General features: G+C 40.8%; 1 protein-coding gene across 2 annotated transcripts in view; it reads left to right on the top strand.

The window, feature by feature from the left end:
* Positions 1 to 3,030: 3,030 nt before the first annotated feature.
* LOC136833773 (ataxin-2 homolog) overlaps positions 3,031 to 26,797 on the top strand; it is a 283,147-nt gene continuing 259,380 nt past the window's right edge. The window contains exons 1-3 of one of the 2 annotated variants that reach the window (XM_067096025.1): positions 3,031 to 3,205; positions 18,665 to 18,762; positions 25,718 to 26,114. In XM_067096025.1, the coding sequence (XP_066952126.1) occupies positions 25,955 to 26,114 (160 nt within the window). In that variant the 5' untranslated portion in view covers positions 3,031 to 3,205; positions 18,665 to 18,762; positions 25,718 to 25,954. The remainder of the gene's footprint in view (positions 3,206 to 18,664; positions 18,763 to 25,717; positions 26,115 to 26,797) is intronic. The other variant, XM_067096024.1, reaches the window with a different exon arrangement.

The raw sequence follows: 26,797 nt of genomic DNA, 5'->3' as shown, positions 1-26,797 counted from the left end.
GTGTCCTTATTAGTATTACAAAAAATTTCTTTCCTTGACTATATCTGCATCAGGTTTCCTCTCTAGTTTAGGAGCTGTCACCTTCTTCATTTCAATATTTAGCATTTCTATTTCCTTCGTGGTATCATCAGTCCTTGAGTCAACGGGCAAAGTTCATCACGCCATCACGTCTCATCTCAGGTTCTCTAAAGTTTAACATTTTTGTATGCCACTCAGCGATCATAGCATCTTCTTCAGCACCTCTCTCGCCAGACAAGGAATCCCGCTGTACTATAATAGAGTTTCGCATCTCAGTTTCCTCCCTCATACAGCACAGCATTGAGAGGGCTCTATCATAACAAAATAGGGCAGAGGTACTTCTGGTCTCCTGATGTTATCCTTACTGATGGTTTCAAAGAAAACACAGAAATCACCTTCATAGCCTATTCATTCCTGATCGTTTTCTTAACCGCATCAACAACTGGGATAAAGCAACGCTCCTTTCTACAAGCCATGGTGCGTTATCGATGACAATCGTATTTTATACTAATTGGTTTTTCCACTTCACTCTGTTTCACTTTGTTTGGTTTTATGTACAGCCCTCCACAGGGGTAATTCCCTCTCTGGCGGTCCCTTGTACGTTTTCGAAATAAGGTGCTTCTTATATTTTATAATTGTCTTTCAGTGTTTTCTCGTCAGTGTCGTAGTTCCTTCCTGCAGAATAGGAGAGTCTTTAGTTCCTTTTGAAATTTGCATTTCTCTTGTATGCTCTTCACTTCCGGCGGTATTTTGTTGTATAGTCTTGGTGCGCAGTGTTCACGTGGACAGCATAACCAATTTTAGCGAAAGAAATGATTCCCTCCAGTGAGAGGGTGTGCCAATCAGGCTTGATATTTACCAAATATTTAGCCATATTCAGACTTTCAGTTTTACTCTGCTTAAAATTTTACACATACTTCATATCTTACCATTGGTGAATTTGGAATTTGACAGAGATTTTTATTTTCACATTCCGGTAGGTTTATTTTCCTTTTTTCCATCCTACTAAACAGTTTATAATTCTGTACTAAATTACATAATGTTTCATTTTACATTAAACCTGCATCAAACTAAATGTTGTTTTGTTTTCCTTCAAACAGAGAACAGTTATACCACCAGTCAGATGTAAATGGCAGATGTTTCTCCTGTAACACTGAAACTGTATTAAAACTATACTGATAGTACAACTATGCTTTATGATAACCTGTTTCGGGGAAGAACAGAATATTTTGTTTAGATCTTGATATTTATAATCACATGGGCGCCCGCACGTAAGGGCAAGGCGGGTGGGCACTTGCCTCCACCCCGAAATCTTGGAATTGTTGCCACGTACTGAGTTTTATTCCGCCGAACGCCTTGCCTTACTCATTCTCTTGACTCTGCCAGCACCCACATGCACAGTGGAAAGATCCTTCAGCACTTCGACGAGTGAAAACATGGCTGCGATTTACCATGTCAGAAGAATGACTCTCCGGGTTATGTATGCTCAGCGTACACCGTGAAAAAATCAATTTGAACAAAACAGATTTCATGGAAATGGTAGCTGAAACTTTTGGTAGTGATCACCAGGAGGCGACAGTTCCTTTTCAAATGAACAGTGACTAACTTAAAAAAAAAAAGATCATCACATTTAACTACATCACTTCGTTTTCCTCACATTTCTACTGTATATTCTTTCAGTTTAAGCAAATTAAAGGTATCATTATTTTGTATGATATTTGTATGCGGTATATAACTGAATTATTCTTTCAAGAAATTTTTTATTTCAGTTGAACAGTAAATGGAACTATTAAAAAAGGCAATGTAACTTTCTGTATTGTTTTTTTATCACTTATATTATTGGCATTGCAATTCCACTGCATATATATATATATATATATATATATATATATATATATATATATATATATATATATATATTTTTTTTTTTTTCTATGGGGGCAAATCTTCAACTTACATGGATAGTTTCGGTATCAAGCAGACAAATTTTGAGAATTGTTTAACTAGTTAGGTTAATTCCAAAGGCAGTATCAGAGCTTGCATTTCTTTAAAGAATAAAGCAATTATATATATATATATATATATATATATATATATATATATATATATATATATATATATATATATATATATATATATATACATATACACATATATATATATATATATATATATATATATATATATATATATATATATATATATATCCCCTTTATTCATTAAAGAAATGCAGGCCTGATACTGTTTTTTGAAATTAACTGCTAGTTCAAAGGGTCAAAAGGTTTGTCCTTTTTGATGTGTGGGGTAGAACTATATAGTCTCTAGCTCCTGCTGGAGGCGACTGCCTTCTAACTTAACTTTTTCTACAGTTTTTGGTTGCTAATTATGAATTTACTCTTTAATTTTTGGCACTGAGTGTAATTAACCTGTAATTAAACCCTGAAGTCCATCCAACAAGGGGTTTCCATACGCGGACCACAAGACAGAGCACGGGTACGTCTTTTCGAGCGGTTCATATCCCGTCCGGCAAGTGTAATTAATAACTTGTTAACGTTTGGGTACCCAACGCCCCCGGGCCAGTACTAAACACGGCGAAGGGACATTCCATTTGGCCGACAACAAACAGATGCACCTCCATTATCAGAACCCTAAAAGTTAAAAAACCAGTTGAAAAAGGTAAAACAGGCGCGAAGCTAATATATAGAATTACCGATGCCGGAAATTATCCATGTATGTAGCCTATTAAGATTTGCTCCTTGGAAAATATGCTCCGGGCGCCCATTATGGTCAACAGTTTTCTTAGGCATATGGCCTAAACAAATAAAGTGGTTACTGCTAAATATTAACCTTCTCAGTTTTCTATGAATATTTTCCAGAAGTCATATTATTGATGAAACTATTGTTTGTGGTGTTTTATTAGTAATAAATTTTGGTAACTCTCTTTACTTTGGGTAAAATATATTTAATAACATTTCTGTTTATTTATATTAATAACGTTTAATGAGTTGCTTATTTTATTAGTATGAACGTTTCCGTGGACATTAGTTTTTACGGAGATGTGAAGTCAACCGTTTGTTGTGTTGCGTCTTGGAGATCCAAAGTTCAATGAAAACCACATTTATTGTTTAACTCTTTATAAATTTCTGGAAAATTAACTCAAGTCGCGCGTATTACGTGGAATGGCTGAGTAAGTATACCAAAATCAAGTCTATAGGGGGTAATCTTGTCGTTGTTTTTGTGGTGGCGGGGTGACCCAATATTACCGGTATTGGCATTCGTAACGCGGGATGCCTCACAATTGATGTGAAATGCTATTTATTTCCTACTGTGCTGGGCCTTCCTCCTGGAACCTCTACTCATATCATTCTTAGTTAATGGTGGGATTTATTGGAAGATCTGATTCGGCAAAGCCTTTGGGTGCACGGTAGATGCCTAATGTAACGTGGACCAAAAGCCAGTGACCCCAGTGGCACAAGCTGGCGAGTGTGATTTCGTCACTCATTTCTGTCGGGCATCGTCTTGATAATTAATTGGGCCAGCAAGCATTTTAAAGCTTCACGTTTCATCAGGATGTATTATTATATGGTTTGATGGCACCTTGTAAGATAGCCAGGGGTACCCCATCCAATTGTTAAGATTGTTAATGAAATTGCCTAGCAAGGTTCCAAGGTAGGATGGCGAGTTGTGATGTTTGTAATTCACCAAAGGATGTCATGAAATGTAGGTTTCTTTTCCCATCGTGTGACTTTAATTATATCAGAAATTGTAGTTTTGGGGACCTTGAGCCTTGTCCCAACAATTACATTCGTGACAATATAGCCTAGGCACATGCAGGTCATTGGGTATAACTTTACTGTGACCTAGAACCTTGCATCAACTGGAACATTCATAGATATCATAGCATTCTGTATAGGTCCTACTTCACAGTGGCATATGTAGCCTATGTAGGTCATAGGGAAAAATAAGCTATCTGTTCATTTCTGTCCCTTGGGAGTGACTAGTGGTGGGCAGCACCAGGCTCAGGTGACAAAATATAATGCTGAAAATTCACAAAACCTGTTGTCTTTGGTACAGATAGTGTGGAATGATATAAGATATGCTAATGTTTTGGATTTATGAGTTTGACTGGCCATTTTGCATTTTTAGAGTAGGTAAAAGAATGGAGAAAAGGTGCCGATTCCGAAACTGTGAAAAAGTGCAAGATGATGAAAGCATGTGGATGGGCTTGTATAAATGATAAATTAGGGAGCGTTATCCTGTCCTGTAATCTTGACCATATCAGAGAATAAAGATCGCTGGGACTAAGTTTCCTTTCGGGATGTCGTCCAACTTAGGCCATGATATAACAAAAACAGCCTTAACCTAACCTTGCGTAGGGTGTCTCCTGTAGGGGTAGTGCTGTCAGTGTATCCCATGCAGTGAACTATAGGCATTACTTAAGGTTGTTTGCATCATCTCTTTGACCCTTAGCTGCAACCCCTTTCATCCTTTTACCCTGCCTTTATTCACATTTTCTTTTTTCCATCCAACTTACTATCCAGCCCTCTCCTAACAATTGTTTCAACATTATTTTCAGCAGTGTGTGACTCCTAGGTCCCAGCACTTGGCTGATGACCTAAATTTTGCTTGTTCCTATATGATATACAGTAAGTAAAAGTAAGTATACCTTAGTTTAGGGCAGACCACTGAGCTGATTAACAGCTCTCCTAGGGCTGGTGAAGGATTAGGCATTATTTTACGTGGCTAAGAACCATTTGGTTACTTAGCAACGGGACCTACAGCTTATTGTGGAATCCGAACACATTATGACGAAATTAATTTCTATCACCAGAAATAAATTCCTCTAACTCTTCATCAGCCGGCCACGGAATTGAACTCCGCCCATCGAATGACAGTCTAAAGCTCTACCGAGTCGGCCAACAAAGGGCTATATGATATACAAACCATTGGTCCTTTACATTAGGAATTACTTACAACGCAGCTGGAAATGGCAGTTGAGCTTTCAAACAAGGTGGTTAGGTAGTTAACTACTGTCCGGTAGGCAGGAGTCCCGCCTGCCGAGATGTAAACATTCCAGTTTGCTTTCGGCCATCGTGCAGTGCAGATGTGTGTTCTCTCTCTCTGACCTGACTGTCGTTGAGCTGTTTCTCCGAGTGGGATCTTTCTTTTTCCTTGTGTATTTGGTTATTTTGTGTGTTTGAAGTATGCAAGCTCACGAAAGTAAGCCTCTTAAGCCCTCCTTCCCCCAGTGTGTGTGTGTGTCCTGGTGTTGGCGGAAAGAAGTGTAGTAGCTTCCACTTGAATGTTGATGTTGATCTGCAGGCCCTCTGCTCCTCTTGCAGGGGGCATGTGTATACCCAAAGTTCTACCTGTACAGTATTGAGTTGCGCTCCTGGTCGCCTGAGTAGTGGGCGAAGTTTGAAGGGAGGAAACAGTATTGGAGGAAGCCTTCCAAGGCATCGTCTGAGGGTTATATGCCCTGACAACTCTCTTGGTGGCTAACCCTTCTTCTCCCCTGGTAAACTTCCAGACTTCCCTTCTGGCTGCCTCACCTTCAGGAGAGGACTCCTTTGTCATCTTCGCTCACTTTGCCAGGCATGGAAGGGGGCGGTGGGGGGAGGATCTGGACGACCTCCTCTCAGGGGTCTCTCCTTGGCCCCGAGGTGGGAAACGTTTCCCTCGGAGCAAGGGGAGGCTCCCTCCACTAACCCGACTTTTTCTTCATGGTGGTTGCTCTCCATGCTGAGCAGGCGCTCCCTGGATCTGTCTGGCACGCCACCATTGCAGGGTCTCTTGTCACACCTGGTTGCCACTCCTGTGGTGACCCACTCTGCTGCCACCTCTACCACCAGCACTGTGACGATGACAGCCTTCGCCAAGGTGCCAGTAATGACCTCGTCTCACCTGGGGACCCAGGTGACCGCAGTACTGGCATCCCAGCACACACTGCCTCTGCCTCCAGGCTTCACCATGGCCCCGCTGTTCTAAGCTGGACCTTCGGTGGTGGTGACCTCCACCGTGCCCCATTTGATGGTTCCCACCTCTGCTGCTCCTGGCTTCACTGGCTCCCAAACTGTCCTGGCTGCTCCACCTGCCCTGGCTATCCCAGTCGCTGCTCCTGGCTCCCCAGCTGACCTGACTGCTTCACCTGCTCCAGCTATCCCGGTCGCCCCAGTTGCTGCTCCTGGCTTTCCTGGCTCCCAGGCTGTCCTGGGTGCCCCTTTTGCCGCTCCTGTAGATGATGTTCCTGCTGTCCAGGTTGTTCCCGCCACCCTGAATGCTCCTGTAACGTCTGCTGCTCCCTCCTGGTTGGGAAGGCTGTCTCTTCCCCCTCAGAAATCCTGTCCTGGGACTTCTAAGGGATTGCCTCCCTCCACAGGGGAAGCAGTGGGATCTCTCGTTGGCTCTTCCCGACCTTTGGGTCAGGGAATCGTATCGCTCACCCTTAGGTCTAGCGTTTCAGGAGCTGCAGGCGTGCGGACCGAGGTTTGCACACCCGTTGCCAGTCCTAAGAAGTCGTCTTCGAAGTTAAGTATACATTAGTTTTACCAGACCACTGAGCTGATTAACAGCTCTCCTAGGGGCTGGCCCGAAGGATTAGACTTATTTTACGTGGCTAAGAACCAGTTGGTTACTTAGCAACGGGACCTACAGCTTATTATGGAATCCGAACCACATTATAGCGAGAAATGAATTTCTATCACCAGAAATAAATTCCTCTAACTCTCCATCAGCCGGCTGGGAATCGAACTCCGAAGGCTGGCATTGTGTTGGATGCTCATTCGCGAGCGACTCCAAGTACCCAGGTCTCTAAGGAGACTCGGCTATCCCAAACTGGTGTCGGAGAGTCAGCTCACTGTACCGATTCGGGCACAAGACAAGAGAAAGACCCAAGACATGCAGGTGTCTCGGCTCTGCCTGCTGGCACTTCTTCCGGTGCCAAACCAGGTTCCCAGGCTGGTGCTTCGGTCTCTCGGGTCCGAGCATCTGGAGAGAGAGAGAGAGAGAGGAGATCCCCTGTACAGTCTTCTCGCCAGGTTCCGGCCTCCAAGAAGACTGGGGCCCATCAAGAGGACAGCACAAGTTCTCGCCAGCCAGCTGTGCGTTTGACTCCACCTAGTCCCCTATCGCGCAAATGCGATTGTTCTACCTTGGTCAAGTAAAGTGCTTGGCTTGTGCGAACCTCTGCGCTCTCCTCGGGACAGTGCTTCGCTGAGGTGAAGGGACTCTCCTGGACCCGGGTTGCCTTCATAACCTCCGGTTGATGATGACTGCTCTCTGCCTGCCCCTCCTGCTGGTTCTGCCAGCAGACCTGGCAGGATGTCCAATCCTCCTCATCTGTCCTCTCAACCTCCTTAGGTTTCTCTGGGAGGTGCGAGTCAGATAGGAGGAACTCTGGAGAGTCCTCTCACCAGTGTTCAATTACAAAGGCGTGCATTGCAGCTCGGTTCTTGGATCAATTAGGTCATACGCCTGCGTAGTGCAGGAAGGATCCAAGGGGTCTGCCAAGGTTCCTCTCCCCTAGTATGTGGACACCCCTGAGATACAGAGGACTTTCTCAGAGGTCATCGCACTGATTTGTCAGCACGACGATCTTGGGGAAGGGACCACAGCCTCGTCTGTGGATCGTCCTTCGCGCCTCGAATCCTTCTGTGATACGTAAAAAGGAACAGCCCAGGGTTTCAGTGGGGCTGCCGTGGTCCACGCTTGCCGAGGAGTCCTCGATCAAGTGAATAATTGTTTTTATATAAGTAACTTACCCAGTAATTACTTAGCTAAGAGTTTCTACTCGAATGGCAGCTTAAATTTTTTAATTGCGGTAATGATTCTTTTGTTTTATGTAGGTGACGACCCGCGCCCACCTCCGGAGTAAGAGAGAGGAACAGCTAAGCCAATGGACCATTTGTTTCTGCCATTGGTATCATTCACGTATCGTGTGACTTCGCAGCTTTGTTTTGACAATTGTTTTCTCTTCCCATCCAGTGAAGTATTCTTTGTATGGTAGCCTTTCAGCATTGTTTTTTCTTGATTGGTTTTTTGTTACTGATTATGACTTTTTAGCTTGTTAGTATGTCAGACACTAGGTCTTCCAGTTGCAGCAATACTCGGTTGATGAAAATTACCTATGACTCATACCCTGTGCACAAATTGCAGAGGGCAAGTTTGTACAATTGCGTTACAAAATATTGCATCAGTTGCCTTAATATTTCGGACATAAGGCTTATAGCTAGGATATTCAGCGAAAGGTATCTGGTAACTATTCACCCGGTGGCGCAGGCGCACAGACTGCCATTCAATGCACAGTTGATGCGCCATGGTGACAGTTTCTCAGTAACTAGCAAATTAATATTAATAACCTGTTATCTGAGTTATATATTATTCTCATGTAAAGGAGATTTACATGATTATTGTTCTTTTCATTGGTTATGGTTTTTTTTTCTTAAGAAAGGAATTTTTGTGTGCCTCAGCTTACATAATTTTGGCGGGATCTGAAGAGCGTTTTTATTTTATCACAGAAAATTTGCATGTTTTTGCTAATGCAGAGTGATAAACAAAATATTCATTACTTACCTTTTGTATATTTATCATATGAAAAATATAGAAAGATGAACAATAACTTATGAATGTGTGGCTAGGCCTACTAATATTCACCAGCTCCGCAAAAAGGGAGTATCATATAATTTACATATATTTTTGCTAAGAGGCTTTTATATGATATATTATATCATCATAACCAATGATATAATATTTGCTTTTACAACAGTTATACATACAAGTATATAATAGATCATACGAAGTGAATGACTTGTCCATTTGGTCTGAGTTATTCATTCCTTAAACGAGAAATATTTATACTTTGCGTAGTAAAATAAAACAGAAAAGTACAAATTATATTATATAATTATATATATATAATTAACATCAACAATGGTGTAGTAGGTAATTAACACTGGGTAGAAAGTCGAACTGTAACGTAACATTAAAAACTTTGATACAGTAAAAAAATAAACAATAGAACTTTAACAAATCCTTTTGAATATATATAAAGAGCATCATTAAATGATAAGTGAATGTACAGTATCCTTTTCAACATAATTAAAGAACAACAGTGATTATAAATATTCCATTTATTAAAAAAAAAGTATTTACTCTATTTATTGCTTGTCAAGCCATCGTCAGTGTTACATCCTAATATTTTGTATAACCCCCTGAAGCATCGATAACTCTGTTCAGTTGTGTAGGCTTTGACTTCACTAGGCTTTCGCATATGTTGTTACCATCCCTTCTAGGCCTAAGTGACTCCCAGATCTCCATGGCATGTGATATTAAGGCATCTTTTGTCTTAATTTGGCGGTCATCCCAACTCTTGACCATGAGTGACCAAAGGTTTTCAGTTGGATTAAGGTCTTGGGATTTCGCAGGCCAGTTAATCCTTGACTTCTGGGTGCTCTTGAAACCAGTTCTTGACGGTGCTACTGGTGTGGACTGAGGAATTATCCATTGCAATGAAAATGGGTTCGGGTTAGTGAATTAAAAAACTGCGAGCTGATGGAATCATGACATTCTGTAAAATATCAATGTATTGTTCGGCATTCAGGCATGTATCTATGCTGGTGAAGGCACCTGGCCCACTGCCACACATCCATCCCCAGAGTCCCGCTGTAATATGTCCACTCTTCTTCAACTTCATGACACAGTTCTCATCATACCTGCATTCGAAAAGGATATACATACATAAATACACACACATATATGTATGTAATATATACAGTAGATATATATACATAACTGATGGCTGAAATTTAGTTCTGAGAAATTATTTTTGAGCTCTAGGCCTAGGCCTATTACTTAATAATTATATGTAATATAAAGGTGACTTTAATTTTTTCTTTCTACCTAAACAGTCAAGATTTATTACCTTGTGTTGTTCAAGGGCCAGCAGTGTGCTCTTCCATGAGTATCTGTTGAAAATGTTTTTTTGTCAAAAAAATGACTTTGTTCCAGAACTGGGCATCAGCAGCGTAGTATTCTAGAGCAAAACCCAACCTCTCATCTTTATGTGCTTGAGATAATCCAGGCTTGATAGCAGGTGCTCTATGGTGTATGCCTGAAGCATGCAGTCTGTTCCTTATTACCTGCACTCTACCATCACACAAATTTGGTGTTTAATAGCTACAGCTGTAATTAATGGTTGTTGTCGAGCTGCGTCAACTATTTTGTTACTCTCGTCAGCTGTGGTGCAGGTTGGTCGTCCTAACCTCGGTTTGTCTTTAAGCATCTGTGTTTCTCTATGATGCTGAATCCACCTAGTAATAGTGCTTTTGTTTACGCCAAATATACTGGCTCTAGGCCTATCTCTGTCTCTCATGTTGTTGTTGTGCATTCTGATGAAAGCTCTTCGTTATTCTTTGGAAGTTTCCATTTTGTGATATAGATGCTTAGTCACACTCCTTACTGCGACACACCAATTTGTTTATCCCGCGATTTTGCATTAAACCATTCAGTTGCAAACCTATGTTCCCAGTTTCCATATTTTATATATTTAAATTCTCCTTCATTTTTGTAAAAAGATTATATGTCAGTTCTACGTTTGGAATGATATAAAAAAGGAAATTAGCAATCTGTAAGATTTATAACTTACAGCGCATCCAAAACAGACATTGCAGTCGTGCCAACCGAACCGCCTACTTCAGTGCAGTCCAAATCCTATTAGTCAGTCGAACTGTATTTTAGTCTTAGAATGGAAGTTATAGCTTATATAACATTTCTATTAACTACTATATCTTATTTTCTCACGTGAGATTTTTAACCTGATGATAATCTGATAATATCATGTATGCCAAACACTGCCCAATTTTTTTTATTTGCAGAAAATAATTTTTTTTTAACAGATAAATCTTTAAAAGGATGATAAGCTGATCACAGTTGGTAGTTCTGTTCCTATCTAAACATAATGGAATATTTCATAATTCGACAAAATGCTTGAAAACCAGCATCAGAAGAGGAATTTTTGTGCAGTTTTATTTTTTACTTGCTTTAATTGATTCCTCTTTTCAAGTTTTAAAAAAGTATCTCAAACTAATTAATATATGGACTATAAAAAACGAAATATGATCTGAACGATATATTTCGTAAAGTGATGCAATATATAATAGCACGATTGTACCATTGATTTGACATGCAACGAATGCAGGGATTGAGACGAACGTAAATGGAAGACTTTGACTTCTCATTTGAATAAATTAGAGAGAGGTCGCAAGAGGAAGGCAGCTGCTAAAGCCGGTGAGAAATTAGCTAGCCAGATGACTCCTAAATCTAACGATGTAGTTATTCCTGCTGTATCTCCTCCTGTTGTTCCTGTCTCCCCTGTATCAATAGATATTCCTAGACCAGCTACTCTTGCTTCTGATTTTCACACTTCCGAGCCCGATCGCTTCTCTTGCATGGAAAATAAATTCGAACAGAATTAATATGGTTCTCCAAGGCATCGGTCACTGTCATACTCTCCTGAACCAGGGAGGAGGCATATCATTACCCCAAGGGAGGTCAGTGGGGTCTGCCCACGAGCAGTTTCCCCCTCGGACCAACCTGTTGCATCCCAGGTTACGTCAAGAGACAGGTGTTGGAAAGGCGTCTCGGACGTGCATTAGCTCTCGTCTAGTTTGGGAGATGCTTCTCCGCACTGTAGGCGTCAGTGGCTCTTTTCCAACGAGTCTCGTCCCTTGAAGAGGTGTTCTTCTAATGATCTAGCTCCTCGACTTCCCAGCAAAAGGCTGAGGGAGCCTCCTCTTAGTCCTCAACCCTCTTGCAGTAAGTGGGACAGCCCTGAACGTTTCTCCTCTCCTGGACGCCAGGAACGAGCTTTGAGTCACTCCTCTTCCTTTGAGAAGCGTCTTCTTTCTGATTCGAAGCGCCTGGATTCGAGTGATTGCCCATTAACGGCCGAGTGCTATATATTACCTGAATGCCAACCTTCAATTAATTGCCCTGATTCGTCTAAGTCTCCTGAAGCTCTGGAACTGCCTGTAGCACCCAAATTGCCTGTAGCGGCCAAACTGCCTGAAGCACCCGAGTGCCCTGTAGCACCTGATTTCCCTGACGCTGCCACTCGCGTTAGAGCTCCGATTCATTGATGTGCATCGAGTCCTCCACCTGCCGCCAGTGCTTCGAGGGAACCAACTAGCGTTTTGGTGTTGGCTTCTAAGCTTCAAACGCCAGTTTCGTCTAGTTTGGCGACGAATTGTCATTCCACTTCAAATTTGATCCAGCTTTAGCTCTGCTTCAGCGCAAGTTGGATAACATTCTGTAACTTCTTCATAGGCAATCCACTGCTAAGGCACCTCCATCGGATGCCCCCTTGTCTCCGGTTTCGTCTGAAGAAGATGATTTAGATCAAGATTCTCCAACGAATCCTTACACGTTACTTCTGAAGTTTTTACTTTGGAATTTCTCCAAATTCTTCTCCCCTGCACTCCTTCGTCCCTTGCTTCATCTTTCATGATGAGTAGTCAGCCTTCGGACACTGCTGGGCTACCGACCCTGGACTTATTTGCAACGTCTTGAAACCACCATTTACCTCTGTTCTGCGCTCCTGTTCCAGACCCTCTTACGTGGGCAACAGATGTGACGATTCAAGATTGGTAGAATCTGAACCTTTGCGCCTTTCCGCCCTTTGGAATGATAAGGGAAGTTCTCAAGAAATTCCACTCACAGCAATGCAAGGATGACTCTGGTGGCCCCCTTTTGGCCACAGAAGGATTGGTCCTCAGACCTTCTGGATCTCCTCGTAGACTTTCCAAGGTTCCTCCCTGCTATTCCAAGTCTTCTCTGACAACTGCACTGCAGGATTTTCCATCAGGGCCTGTCCACTCTGGCCCTGACAGACTTTTGACTTTCAGCAGACTTGTCCAAGTGAAAGATTTTTTTACGATCGGCAGTGGAGGCCATTGCCAAATGTAGATGTGCCTCTTCCAACAAGCTCTACCAGGCAAAATGGAAGGTTTATAGGACCTGGTGCAGAAGAAACAGAGTTTCGTCTTTTCAGACATCTATCCTCAAATAGCTGATTTTCTTCTTTTCTTGAGCACTTCTTTAGGAAGATCTACCACCATAAAGGCTACAGAGCAATGCTTCAGCTCTGTTTTCCGTCACAGGCCTCAACATTTCTGCTGATCAGGATATTTTAGATCTAATTAAGTCTCAACATCACCAGATCTAGAAGGGAGGAGAATTTCACTTGGAATCTAGATGCGGTACTTAAGTGATTATCAAGTGACCACTTTGAACCCATGCGCTCTTCCTCTCTGTGGGATTTAACTATGAAGACTATTTTCCTAGTAGCACTGGCCACTGCGAAGAGAGTAAGTGAAATTCAAGCGATTGACAGAAGGGTCGGTTTTTTGAACGGAGATGCAGTAGAGCCACTCTGATATTTTAGGCATGGAAGAGGAAGAAACAGTGCTTTGCCCGGTGAGAGCCCTCAGGTACTACCTGCACCGAACCGAGAAAATTAGAGGGCAGTTTTGTAATTTATGGTGCTCAGTCAAAAATCCCTCTAGACCCTTATCTAAGAATGCTATTTCTTTCTATTTGAGGAACCTTATTATCGAATCTCACTCCCAAGTGGAAGAAAATTTGAAAATTGTGAAAGTGAAAGCTCATGAGGTTAGGCAGTTGCTACATTTGTAGCTTTCAAGCACAGTCTTTCCTTACCCTCCATTCTTCAAGCAACGTATTGGAGAAGCAAGTCGGTGTTTACAGTGCACTATGTGCAGGACGTGGAAACTATTTATGAGAACTGCAGTACCCTAGACCGATGTCCGTGGGTGGCGAGGATGGTGAGGAACTTTAGACGAAGGAGAATACCGAGGTTAACAAAGCTCAAAATCATTGCCCCTGCCAAAAACAGTAAAAAAAACAACAAAAACTAGTACAGGCAGTCCCCGGTTAATGGTGATCTGGTTTTACGGGCGCTTGTCATTTGGCGCCGACTTCCGCTATCTATTTGGCGCCGACTTCTGCTTATCGGCGCCGATGCATACCTAACAGAGGCGTCGTTAACCGAAAATCAGCGCTTTTCAGCGCCAATAAGCCCTGGAAATCGACGATTTTCGGTTATCATCACACCCCCAGAATGGAACCCCCGCCGATAACCGAGGACTGCCTGTACTAGTTTTTTGTTGTTTTTTGGTACTGTGCCCCAGGCAGGGGCAATGATTTGAGCTTTGTTAACCTTCGGTATTCTCCTTCGTCACAAAGTTCCTGTTGTATGTTTTGTCGGCCATTGGAGCACTCCTTCGCTGCAGAATATCCCACTTCCGTAGAGACGACTGTGACTATACCGTCATGTCTCTATAGGTCGAGATGAGCGCCAGCCTTAGGCAGTAATTATCTGAGCAGCTCTCTCATCAGGCAAGGAAACAAGAAACATTGTCTCAATGTTATCCTTGTTTAGATCATTAACTTTCATATGTAAATTGTTATTTTACTGTCCACGATTCCCCACCTCCTTTCAATGTGGAGTCAGCTAAGTAATTACTGAGTAAGTTACTTATATAAAAATGATATTTTTATGATAAAGTTGTTCCGACACGATCGGCTGTTAAACTCTTGAACAAGGTGGTTAGGCAGTAACTACCACCAGGTAGGCGGGAATACCCACCTGCCCTGATGTAAAGGACGTCTTTATTTCCTTTAGAATTCTGAAATGTGTCTGAAGTTTGATTCGGGAAAATCTGAACCATACAACTACAAATTTTCCCTAAGAGAACTTCGTGAGGCGCTTCTCCTCAAGTGAATCCACAGCTCCAGGTGAGGATACAATCATATATGAAATGCTGAAACACCTCCCAGATGATGCCAAAAATATTTACTGAAGATTATAAACAAAATATGGGAAACTGGAATTTTACCCAAGGACTGGAAAATATCCATAATTGTCCCTGTTAAAAGCCTAATAAAGATGCTTCCCAAGCCACCAGCTATAGACCAATAGCTCTTACCAGCTGTATATGTAAGCTGATGGAGAAAATGATAAATACTAGACTGGTTTGGCACCTGGAGACCAAAGGATTACTATCGCCATTTCAATTTGGTTTCAGAAAAACCGCTCCACCCTTGATTCCTTGCTGAGGCTGACCAACCAAATCCAGCAAGGATTCGCCAAAAGTGTCAGACCATTGGCATATTTTTGACTTGGAGAAAGCATATGACACTACCTGGAGAATTGGCATCATGAAACAATTGCACAAGATGGGCATATGTGGAAGAATGGTCAGGTTTATATATTCCTTTTTATCAGACAGACTTTTTAAGGTAAGAGTGGGAAACTCCTTCTCCCAACCTTTTATGCAGGAGGAAGGAGTTCCCCAAGGAAGCATTTTAAGTGTAACACTTTTTCAGTGGCAATAAATAGTGTGATTGAAAAAATCTCGCCCCTGGTAAATGCTTGCTTTTGTCGATGACCTTGCAATATACTGCACAGGATATGATTCCTTGTCTGTATGTAAACATTTGCAAAGGTCTATTAATGCTATTACTAGTGGGCTGATGAGAATGGTTTCAAATTCTCCTCTTCCAAAACTGTTGCAGTAAGATTCACCAGGTGCCGGCATGTGGAAGAGGTTCCCACACTTAGTTTAAAAGGGTCCATCCTTCCTTATGAGAGTGAAGTTAAATTTCTGGGGATGACTATTGACCATAAATTAACATGGGCTAGCCACATAAATGCCCTAAAGTTTAATGTTAAACAATCTATGAATATTTTAAAGGTTGTCTCTGGATTTAGTTGGGGTCTGATAAGAAATCCCTTCTGAGGCTATATGACTCTCTGTGTCGATCTAAGCTAGACTATGGCTGTCAGATTTATTCCTCAGCCTGTAAAACCAAGCTAAAGGAACTGGATGTTGTACACAACATGGGGTTGAGAATATGCTCAGGGGCTTTTAGAACTTCGCCTGTTGAAAGCATTTATGTCGACACAGATCATTTACCCCTTGATCTAAGAAGGCAAGAGCTAGGGTTGCGATACATGGCTAGAATGAAAAGTGCTCCCAGAAATCCCTCCTTTCAAGCACTAAAGGAAACAGACTCTCGAAGTTTTTCTGGTACAAGAGCTTCTAAACCATTCCAAATTGACTGAATGAGGATGTTAGGAATAATCACCTTAAATCCCAGAAAGTCCTGGAAGTAGAATATCCTGTAAATCCTCCATGGCTTATCCCAGAAGCATCAATATGTAAGAAACTGTTTAACAAAAATGACTGCACTGTAGAAGAGATTAGGGGAAAATTCTTAGAGCACGATGTTACCCATACTAATTTTACAAAAATTTATACAGATGGATCTAAGTCAGATAGTGGTGTTGGTTGCGCTGTTATCCTTGGTGATACAGCGCATACACAGCTAAATTACCTGACTCTGCATCAATATTTACTGCCGAATTAACAGCCGTAGTGTCTGCCCTAGATTTAGTTTTTCAAAGTAGTGACTCTAATTTTGTCATATACTCAGACTCTAGAAGCACCTTAGAAGCTATTAAAAAATTTAATAGCTTTCATCCATTAATTCAAAAAGTTCAGGAGTGGCTTTTTCGTATATATTGTTGACGTAAATCAGTCTCTTTCTGTTGGGTCCCTTCTCACGTGGGGATTCATGGAAACGAGATGGCAGACAGGGAAGCGAAAGCTGCTAGTATTTTATCAGAAACCTCTTTTAGAAAAGTGCCTCATACAGATCTAAAAGGTCCCATTAGATCTTATGTTTTATAAATGGCAAGAAAGATGGACTTCTCCCCTTCTTGCCAATAATAAGAAATATAGAAATATTAGGGATAATGTACTACCGTGGTCTTCGTCATTCCAGCTTGACAGACGAACAGAGGTTATTTTAACGAGATTAAGGATTGGGCACACTGTCTGACCCATCAGTTTATTTTTGAAGGAAGCAGCCCTCCAGAGTGTGCTTACTGTGACGACACTAACAGTGGAGCACATTCTGGTGGTCTGCCCCAGATATTTTAACCAAAGAGAGAGATATTTTCAGGGTAAACCCCTGTCTGATATTTTGGGAGATGAAGCAGATATTTCTGCTATCATCTCTTTTTAAAGTGTATTAAAATTTTTAACGATATTTAATTTTATTTAATAATTTATTACATCACGTAGATTTTTAATGACATTAATTTTTTTTTTATGTATATAGCACATCATTCATTAAACTTCATACCCTTATTTATTGGTCACATCACTTCATTTTATTTATTAATCATTTCCTTCATGAATTCATAACTTTAACATAATTTATTTTCTTTCCATTACGGCGCTGAATGGCCTTGTTGGCCCCAGTGCCTGGGCTTTTGCCCTAAATATCATACATCCATCCATCCATCTTTATTTCCTTTAAAACCTTGCGCTAGAGAAGGTTGTCATGCAGCTCAGGGGAGATGTAACTGTTGTTAACTCATATTACAGTATTTGTGAAATGTTCAGATTTAGCATGAGATGTAAAGCCCTTAGTCCTATAATTGCGGCGGGGATGCTTTCTCTTGGACCAAATATGATAATAACCCTGCTTTCTGTCTTATCGTTAGATGTTAAGAAATCCCGCTGTTGAATTTTGGGGGCATGAAGGTACACACTGGTGTATAGGAGCATGCCTTTGTATGTGAAGGTGGTACAGTAGTTGTCTTTAGTTTTGGACTGTCGGTTATGGGCTTGCGACTCAGGCACAGGATTCGCTAGTACTCTATGAGTTAGAGTCCTTTTTTTCCCTGTGAGGATCCTCTGGCAAGGCTTCCTACAAAGGCTTTACACCCTGTTGTGGTTCCAATGTCTGGTGGCAGTACTGGCCAGTAAGGATCGCACAACAGGCAGGAATGTTGAGGGGCTTTTTATCCTTCATTAAAAAGTTTTTAGTTCGCTTGGTTGAAGTTCGCTTGGTTGAACAATGTTTCTCTGGCTGTACTAACCCACCATCCTCATTCATTGTGGTATTCAGCTAACTTTAACAGTAGGTAAGATTCATTCCAAATGGTGAAAATTTTCAAGACAAAATTATTTGGATACTTGCCTACTGTTTAAGGGGAACCCACCCAGCCTCCCCACATCTTAGCTTGTGGTCATGAAGAATTCTGACAATGTAAACATTCCTATGCCACTTAGTGGTGATTACGGAGACAGTCCTAGAGGGTTAGCCAAGTGTTATTTTAGTTTATTTTGTATGTCGATCGCACCTAATGGCAAGAAGACATAAGCTAACTATAACCGTAGGTGAGTGTCCAAATGATTAATTTTATCATGAAAATTTTTATTTATTTTTGCTGGATACAGTATACTCACCAGTGCGTTTTATCATAATCCGACCTCAACCTTCCTGCTTAGTCCCTAAAGCAAAAGGAAAGTGTGCTTGATAAGAGCAAGTGAGTGTGGTCTCGCCCCACTCACCACCTAACATCAGTTAATTACCCAGTTAATAAGTTACAGCCTCCAGTTCCAGCTCATGCTGATACCCCTACTTAAAAGGCTCTGGTTTTTATACCTAGGAAAAATACATATTACTTTCATAATATGTGATATATTTAATTTATTATCTGTAGATATACTGTATTTTGTTTTAGGTTGTACAAAAACTCATATCTATTTGGCAGATTGAAGAGGAGCTGATAGGAGATGATTTAGATTATGAATATGATCTAGATGAAGAGGAAGAGGAGGCCTCTTAGCTGGTGAAGTTTCTTCTCATGGGGTAAGTTGTGCATATATTTTTATTATGTACTGTATGTAAAGCAAGTCTACTCAGAAAAGTATTTTCTTTGTCAAAGTTCCATTTATGCTATGATGTATTTGATGTTTCCTTACTTATGTGCAATGAAATCCATGTCACAAGCTTATATATCATAGATTAACATTGTCACTTATCCCAGGAATGCTGTTTGTGCTTATTACTGCTGTGTCATTTTCCATCTTTCATTTCATTGTAAAATTTATTTTAGTTTGTTTTAACACCAGTTGCTTTGCTTTTATGTTTTAACATAATTTTATATAAGTAACTTACCAGGCAATTACGTTGCTATAAGTTCCTGCTTTTCACAGCAGCTTAAGTTTTAAATTTTTGCAGTAGCACTCTATTTTTTTGGTGTAGGTAACCGATCTCGCCCACTTTCAGGGAAGAATAGGTACAACCCGGATAAGGAGCTCAATTCGTTCCTGCCGCTCGTCAACTGAACATCAGTTGTTGGGGAGCTATTGTTTTGGTTTGATTTTCACCGGTTGGTTGCAGGCATTACTGAATTTTGGTGAAGTACACTGTTTATTTTTGTAGCGCTAATCTATTTTAGCTTAGCTAGTTTCCTGATTGTGACTGAATCATGTCAGCTTCTGGTGCTCATAGTACATTGCAGCAAGGGCTGCAAGACTAGATTGACATCTGCTAAATATGACACACATACAATTTGTAGTTCTTGTTGATGACAGACTTGTTCTTCTGACCTTGATTGACACGAGTGTAGGTAGTGAGATCAAAGGAGATGGAAAACTTTGAATTCTCATTTAGCGAGACTGCAAAGAGATAGAAAGAGAAAGGCAGCTGCTGAAGTTAGGTTATCTCACTCTCCTGAAGTACCTGTCCCTTTGACACCTGTGACTGCCTTTCCCCTATTCTAAGTCCCCTTATTCTGCCATTAAATTCGTTACATGGCTCCCTACCTTCCGAGTTCAGTGCCTTAGCCAGGCTCGAAGCCCAGGTAGATAAGAAATTTAATGTTCTAGTGGATACCTTAACCCAGCTTGTGGCTCGGTTATGATCTTGATGAATCAAATGAGTGCTTGTAGTGTTGTGTCAGTGGGGGAGGTGGCTACCTGTCCCACCGACACTTCTAGACAAAGGTCCTTGCCAAACTCCCCTAACTCTGGGAGGAGACAAACCGGACATCCAAGGGAGGTCAGTTGGGTTTGCCCACTGGTAGTTGTCCCCTCAACCGAGCCTGTTGTGCATTCCCAGGACTAGGCGGGCAGCCGCTGGAAAGGCATCTTGTGGATGTGCAGCATTATTGTTGAGTGACTGATTCCGACTCTCGCAGGAGGCGCAGTTGCCATTTTCAACTCTGGAAAATGCCAACTTCACGTACTGCTCTCAATGAGTGCCCCATGCAGTCAGATTTGATGAGTGTCAGTGTTACTGCAGTGCAGGACTCTTCCTTGGACCTGATCTAACATCGATTAGACAACATATTGTACCTTTTAAAGAAGCCTTCGGCTGAAGTTCCACAACGGCTTATGCTTCTTTATTGAACTACTTTTTATTTTGCTATCTTTTGTTCTTCTCTCTTTTGGCTCCTTCATCTCCAGGTTCTGCTTTTATAATGAGGCAACCCACAGGCGTATCTAACCTGTCGAAGATGGTTCTTTCCTGTTCCTCGAAGAAAGCCATGTCCCGTTGGCTGTAGCAAGTGTTCCGTAAGTATCCCCTGTTATGGACCTTTTTTCCAATTTTTGGTTTACCAGAGCAAGGTCCTCTAGCTTGGGCAGGGAAACCATGCTGTTCCCTGGGTAGGTCTAGACTGTAATGCTCTCCTACTCTTGCTAGGTTTCAAGAAGTCATCAGTGTATTAGGGCAACTTTGTAAGTTGTATCTTGGTGTTGATTATCCCAGGTGACCAGGAAAGGCTGGGCTTCGAGTTTCAGTGGTGGACGGAAGCAACCGAGAGATGAAAGTTTCCATCACATCCTAAAGCTACAGATGACTGCCTGGTGTGGTCCTTGGTTTTGGTGAGCTCAAAGGCAGGATCTTGCAGCAATGCCATTATCAATACTGGGAGAGAATCTACTAATCGATCTTCCAACACCAGTGGTCAGGGCATAAGCCATAGTCCCATGTCAAAGGGTTTTTCCAACACCAATACCTCTCTAAACAACATGCAGAGGTTTCTGTTGTTTCTCAAACATGAGGAAAACTTCGTGGTAGCAGCTTTTAAAGCTAAAGGACCATGTTGGCTTTATCTATAGGGTTGTCTAGGACAAAGACATTTAGATTTTTTCAAGGTGTTAAAGTGGAGTTTTCCAGGTCTCTGCTCGTACTTTAACGTGGAATCTGTATGCAGTTTTCAGTTCATTGTTTTGTCGACCTTTGAACTGTTTAGAGCTAGCTCCTTGTAAAGAAGTTTCTTCACAGTAGCCTTAGGCACAGCAAAAGAGTTAGAGAGCCACAATCTTAGTTAGATAAGATAGGCCTTGCTAAGACAAGGCAATTATCTTTACCTTATTTTGAGCTAAGGTCCTTACCTGCAACAGTATCTTTACCTAGCCTGGAGTCACTAGGGCTTGAGGAACTTAACTCCTTAGGGGTCAAGTTCCTCAAGCCCTTAGGGGTCCAGTACTGTCTGTAAGGATTGTTGGAACTGCACTAACAGAATTTAACCTGATATAAAGGTTCTGTCTTGAGTGATATGGAAACCAGAGTTTCCTAAGCATAGAATGCATTATCCTTTTCGTTGGGTCTTTAGTTAAGGACTTTCATGCTACTTTCTATCCTCAGTGGAAGGTAAGCCACCGGACATGTGAGCAATGGTTACAACTTTTAAGCCCTTGGATAAGATATTGAAGTCACTCAGTGGCAAGTTAATCTTGTGCTTGTGTGGGCTTATCTTCATGGTGCAGAGATTAAATAGGATTATTGCAGAGAATTAACTCCTCTGGATTGTGCAGGGATATTATGTCCTGAGTCAATAGGTAGGCTTTTTTGGTCTACTGCCTTTTAAACCTGGTTGTGGTTTCTAGAAAGCTTGGAGGTACTCAGTGTTGAGTCTTAGAAGTATACCTTTTTTGTACACATGTACCTATTAGTTATCCACCATTGGCTCTGCAGGGTTTCGGCACAGTAACCCTGCCCCTCCTTCTGCTGAAGGGGGCATCCTCCAAAGAGACCTCAGCTTTCTTCGTGATGAGGATCTCGTACCTGAGTGGCAATCTTCCTAAGGCGGCATTAATAGCCTGTGGATTGAATTCACTGGGTAAAACAAACACTTCTGTACAAATATTTTGTTACTAAGTAGCCTTTAAGGGTTTGCTGATTTTCACTTTGCCCACCTCCTGTTTCAAATGTGGGAATCAGCTATATAATGTAGAGGTAAGGTTCATTTCAAAAGTGTAAATACTTAAGATTTATTTTTTAAATACCTCTCCATTATATAAATTGCCCTCCCTACCTCCCCACATTCAAAATAGACGGAAGTAGACTGAAGGCTATGAGTGTTTGTACCTATTGATCCTCTGGTGGTGGGTGGGGGAAGTAGATGGATAGAAGAAGGATATTCATAGAAAGCCAAGTGTCTCTCTCTCTCTCTTTTTTTTTTTTTTTTTTTTTTTTTTTTTTTTTTTTTTTTTTTGAACTCCTGCTGGCGGGAAGTAAAAGCTATATAATGGAGAGGCATTTGAAAAAATAAATCTTAAATTAAATATTTATATTTTTATCGATAACAGATGATGAAAAAGCTGTTCAGGAGACACATGCAGCATTTTAGAAGTAACTGGCAATCCTTTGGTGCCAAGGGTGTTGGGTATGAGGCATTTTACTGTAATAAGAGTAATGATAATAATAATGATGATGGTATTTGAGTAAATAATGATATGATGATGATATTTGAATAAATACGAACAATATTACATTACTATATTTAGAAGTTTGACAAGATACAATTACTGGTAGTACAGTGCTAAGTAATCAGTAGCTAAACAGATACTACCTCAACTATGCATATAGTACTTTGGTGATGTATTGTTAACTAATTTTTGTGAGAAAATGGAATCTTTTATTATTAAGAATATGGTGTTCATTAGGAAGAAGTAAGAGGAGATAAAGGAAAGCACAAAGAAGAGATCCCAGTTAATAAAAAGAAAAATAAACCAAGAAATAGATAAAAATGCATTAAAATACAAGGAGAATAGTATTAGGGTAGTAATGCATTGCATCTTCACTGGAACTTCTGAAGTTCCAGTTGCACAACATCCTCTGGGAGGCTGTTCCACTGTCAAACAGTTTGAGGAATAAAGGACCTCTGGAACTGAGAGGTTCAACAGCAAGGCACATTTACTGCATATTGGTGTGCTGTTCAGCAACTGCAGTACTCACCTGTCAGTCCTTCAGGAAGTACCTCTGCATTGCCTGTAACAGGACAGGCTGCCAGTTCAATACTTTGCTTTAGCTAACAACCCCACAGTTGTTCACATGGCTGTTCTTATTTGCTGGTTATATGCATACTTCCTTAACAGGATGATTGATGAGTTCTGGCATTTTGAGAGGCACAGTTGCTCTGAAACGGAATGCCAGCTCGTATTTTGTCATGACCTAGGGATCAATATAAACTGAGTAAAGTTGGATCTTCTGGCCAAGCAGTAGGCAGAGCACTTGAGTATGCTTATAGATGTATTGCAGAAGTGGAGCCTTTCCCTTTCTCATGTCAGCAAGCTTAGGGAGAAGCAGTGAAGTTCATGTCTTGGTAGAAACTGTGGTCAGCTTTGGCAGGTCATCCTCCACCTGTGCTCATGCCACAAAATGCATTTGTTCACAGATGCATGGAAGGGAAGTTTGGGAATGCACTGGAACATTTTTGTTTTTCTCAGTTGTTTGGGCATTCCAGGAACCTGTGATGAGGCATTTGATATTGTTGATAAGCAACACCATCACCATGGAGGCACATTACCAAACTGGGAACTATTTCCCCTCACCAGTCAGTTGGCAAGGCAGATCTCTGAGTGGATAGTTAGCCTTGCTGTTCAGCAGCCATCCAGGTATTTTCTGAGCAGGCAGAGTAAGGTGGTAGATCAGCTTAGCCACCAGGGTTAGGTGGGGACAGAGTGATTTCTGTGCCCTCATGCAGTAGAAAGGTTTTCAAGATTTGTCCTTGTTTGTCCCTTAGTTTTTGGGGAAAACTAAGAGGCCATCAGTCTGTTATTAGATATGAGAATTTCTTGATCCCTCACCTGGGACTCCATTGGTGGTGACCTGGACGAGATGCTTTTGCTCCTGGTGAGATCGATAAGGTACTTTTGTGAGGACCTGAACTCCTAGGCTAAAGTGTAAGCAAGTTTTCATTAGTACTTGCAAACTTGAGATTAAGTTTCTAGGACACACCATTTCTTTCTGGTTTCATGTGTTGATTGAATTAGTGAACAGTTTTTCAAGGGAGGACAACAATTATCTAATTTGGGGAAAGGCTCATGAAAAGTCAGGGGCATGGGCCTGTCCTTTACATTTCAGTAGAACTTATTGGTGTCTCAGGTAATCAGGGTAAATATCAGGAAATGTCATTTTGTCTGAGGAACATTGCCCACAAGTTCTTGGATACTGTCTCCTTGAGACCTGTAGTGGCGGCTCGACAGTTTTTGTAGCCACCAAAGCTCTTCTCACAAAAAAATTTATCTTCCCAGTGGTTAGCCAAGAATAAGTATGCAGGTGAATGGTAGAATGACCAGTTCTTTTCCTTCTTTCTTACTTTGTGGCTAGCAGCTTAGGCCACATAATTAGGTAGGCTACATAATTGAGCAACCACTTTAGAGCTCTCCTCTTTAACAAGGGCTGGGGTAGGGGGCCAGGCAGTAGGGTTATAATCTGAGCTCATTGCTTATATTGACCAGATTATGCTATCTTGGTTCTCCAAGAATTTCCATGTTTGAGTAAGATTCTAGACTTTTTGCTCAGGTTTAGAGGTCTGTTGCTGTGCCATTTCTATGACAACAAATATTTGGTTACGTGGGTCATTGTTCCCTTGCTTACAGTCATGACCATGAATGTGACGCATCTGGGTGGGTTCCAGCTTACCTGTCAGATGAGAGACCCCATCTCCCACCTAAAAAGAGTAAATATCCTACATAAGAAGTGATGATTCGTGTTGTGGTGGGAACAAATAATTTTTTAATTAACGTGTATTTTTCCAAAATATACAGTTCAGAGATGCTTATCATATTTCTCACCTCAACCACCCCACTGTTTCCCTGATGCCAAAGGAAAAGATTTTTTGGAGATGGCAGCCCACTCACCTTATAATTACCAGTCAACTACAGTGTTACAAAATTTCAACAACTGATTATACCTTGCCATGAGAAATGTGTAAATGGAATGGTTTGTATACTTTAGATAAATACGATACTGTATTTAAAAATGTTACAATTACATTAGCTATAGTCCAGGAAAATGTAGGAATGAATGCCAGCTGGAGGACTTTGATAAAGACAAATTTCTTGAAACAGTGGTTAATTATGTCATAGTTCATGTGGATATCTTTAATATCCAAATAGAAATATTTATTTTTCCTAATTTGTGATCAAAATATTTACTGAAACATTTGGACTTTTGTGAAAAAGATAATCTTCTTTCATGAATTTTAATTGTTTTGGCTCTATTTTTGTATGGATTTCAATAGAAAATGATTCATTAGATAACCTTCATCATTATGTTTGACATCAGTAAATCAGGTAGTATATTTGATATTACAAAATCAAGTTCTTGCATACAAGGGTTCACAAGCAAACTCTGATGTGTAAAGTATATTTTGTAATGTGTTAATTGTTACATGCTCTTAGTGTACAGAGTAACCTAACCATAAGGTATCTCTTTATTAGTTTCTTTAGTGATTTCAGGCATTCATTGATGATAATGTGTATCCATTACTATCTTAGTTTTAAAACTTTTCAATTTTACCATACAGGTTGATGTTGAAGATATAATAGAATTCAAAGTAGATGATGAATTTGGTGGTGAAGAGGATGGAGGTCAGATTACCCATACTAAAAGCGTACATAGTAGATTACATGGTGGTCCTAACAGACTACAGGCTTCTGGAAGACTGCAAGCTCCTAATACAGTGTATGAAGATGATGACCTACAAAACAGAAGGCAATCAGGTAGATTACAACCGCCAAGCACTGTTTATGACGAAGAAGAAATGCATCAAAATAGATTGCAATCATCTGGGAGATTACAGCCCCCCAACACTGTGTATGAAGAAGTACAACAGAACAGGTTGCAGTCATCAGGAAGATTACAGCCGGCAAACACAGTATATGAAGAGGAGGAAATTCAAGAAACCTATGACTCGTCTATAAGTAAGTTGCATCAATTTGATTTACTAACTTCTTAATTTCCATATAATTAATGCCTTATTATGTAAATAACTGTACCTACATTTAGTCATTGGAAAGGTAGAGAAGTTTGTGGCTTATTCAGGTAACCACCTCCCACCAATTGGAGCCAAGTTTGTGGCTTATTCAGGTAAGCACCTCCCACCAATTGGAGCCTGATTCCATTATGATTTTTGTGCTGTTTGGTTTCTGTATCTTTCTCTTAGAGAGTCTGTTGTTGATGTATTGTCAGAATAATCATTTAGTGTTTTGGCAGTATTTAGACCTCTGATGGACATGTCAAAAACCTTGGGGCACAAAATGATAACATTTTATTTAGTATTTTTGAACAGTTTAGTGTGAAACATCCTAGAGTAATATGGCTAAAGAAAATTTTGACAGGTCAGTCATGGGGTCACTGTGCACTGTCAATATATGTGACTGGTCACAAAATTTCTGCAGAGATTTCATGTAGTAACCCATTCAATAGAGGAGTTGTAACCATAACCCAGTTAATAGAAAATGAGAAATGTCATATTGAGGCTTAGCTAAGAAAAGCTGTTTATTAAATATTTAAATGTAAATGAATAATTGTAAGCCAAGAAATTATTTAAAGATTAATATACTGCATATGATGACATGACATTTTGCTGTGTTTACATTAATAT

The sequence above is a fragment of the Macrobrachium rosenbergii genome, chromosome 52, assembly GCF_040412425.1.
Source record: "Macrobrachium rosenbergii isolate ZJJX-2024 chromosome 52, ASM4041242v1, whole genome shotgun sequence".
Taxonomy (NCBI): Eukaryota; Metazoa; Arthropoda; class Malacostraca; order Decapoda; family Palaemonidae; genus Macrobrachium; species Macrobrachium rosenbergii.
Note: the sequence above shows the minus strand (reverse complement) of the source record. Positions and strands in the feature narration are given on the sequence as shown.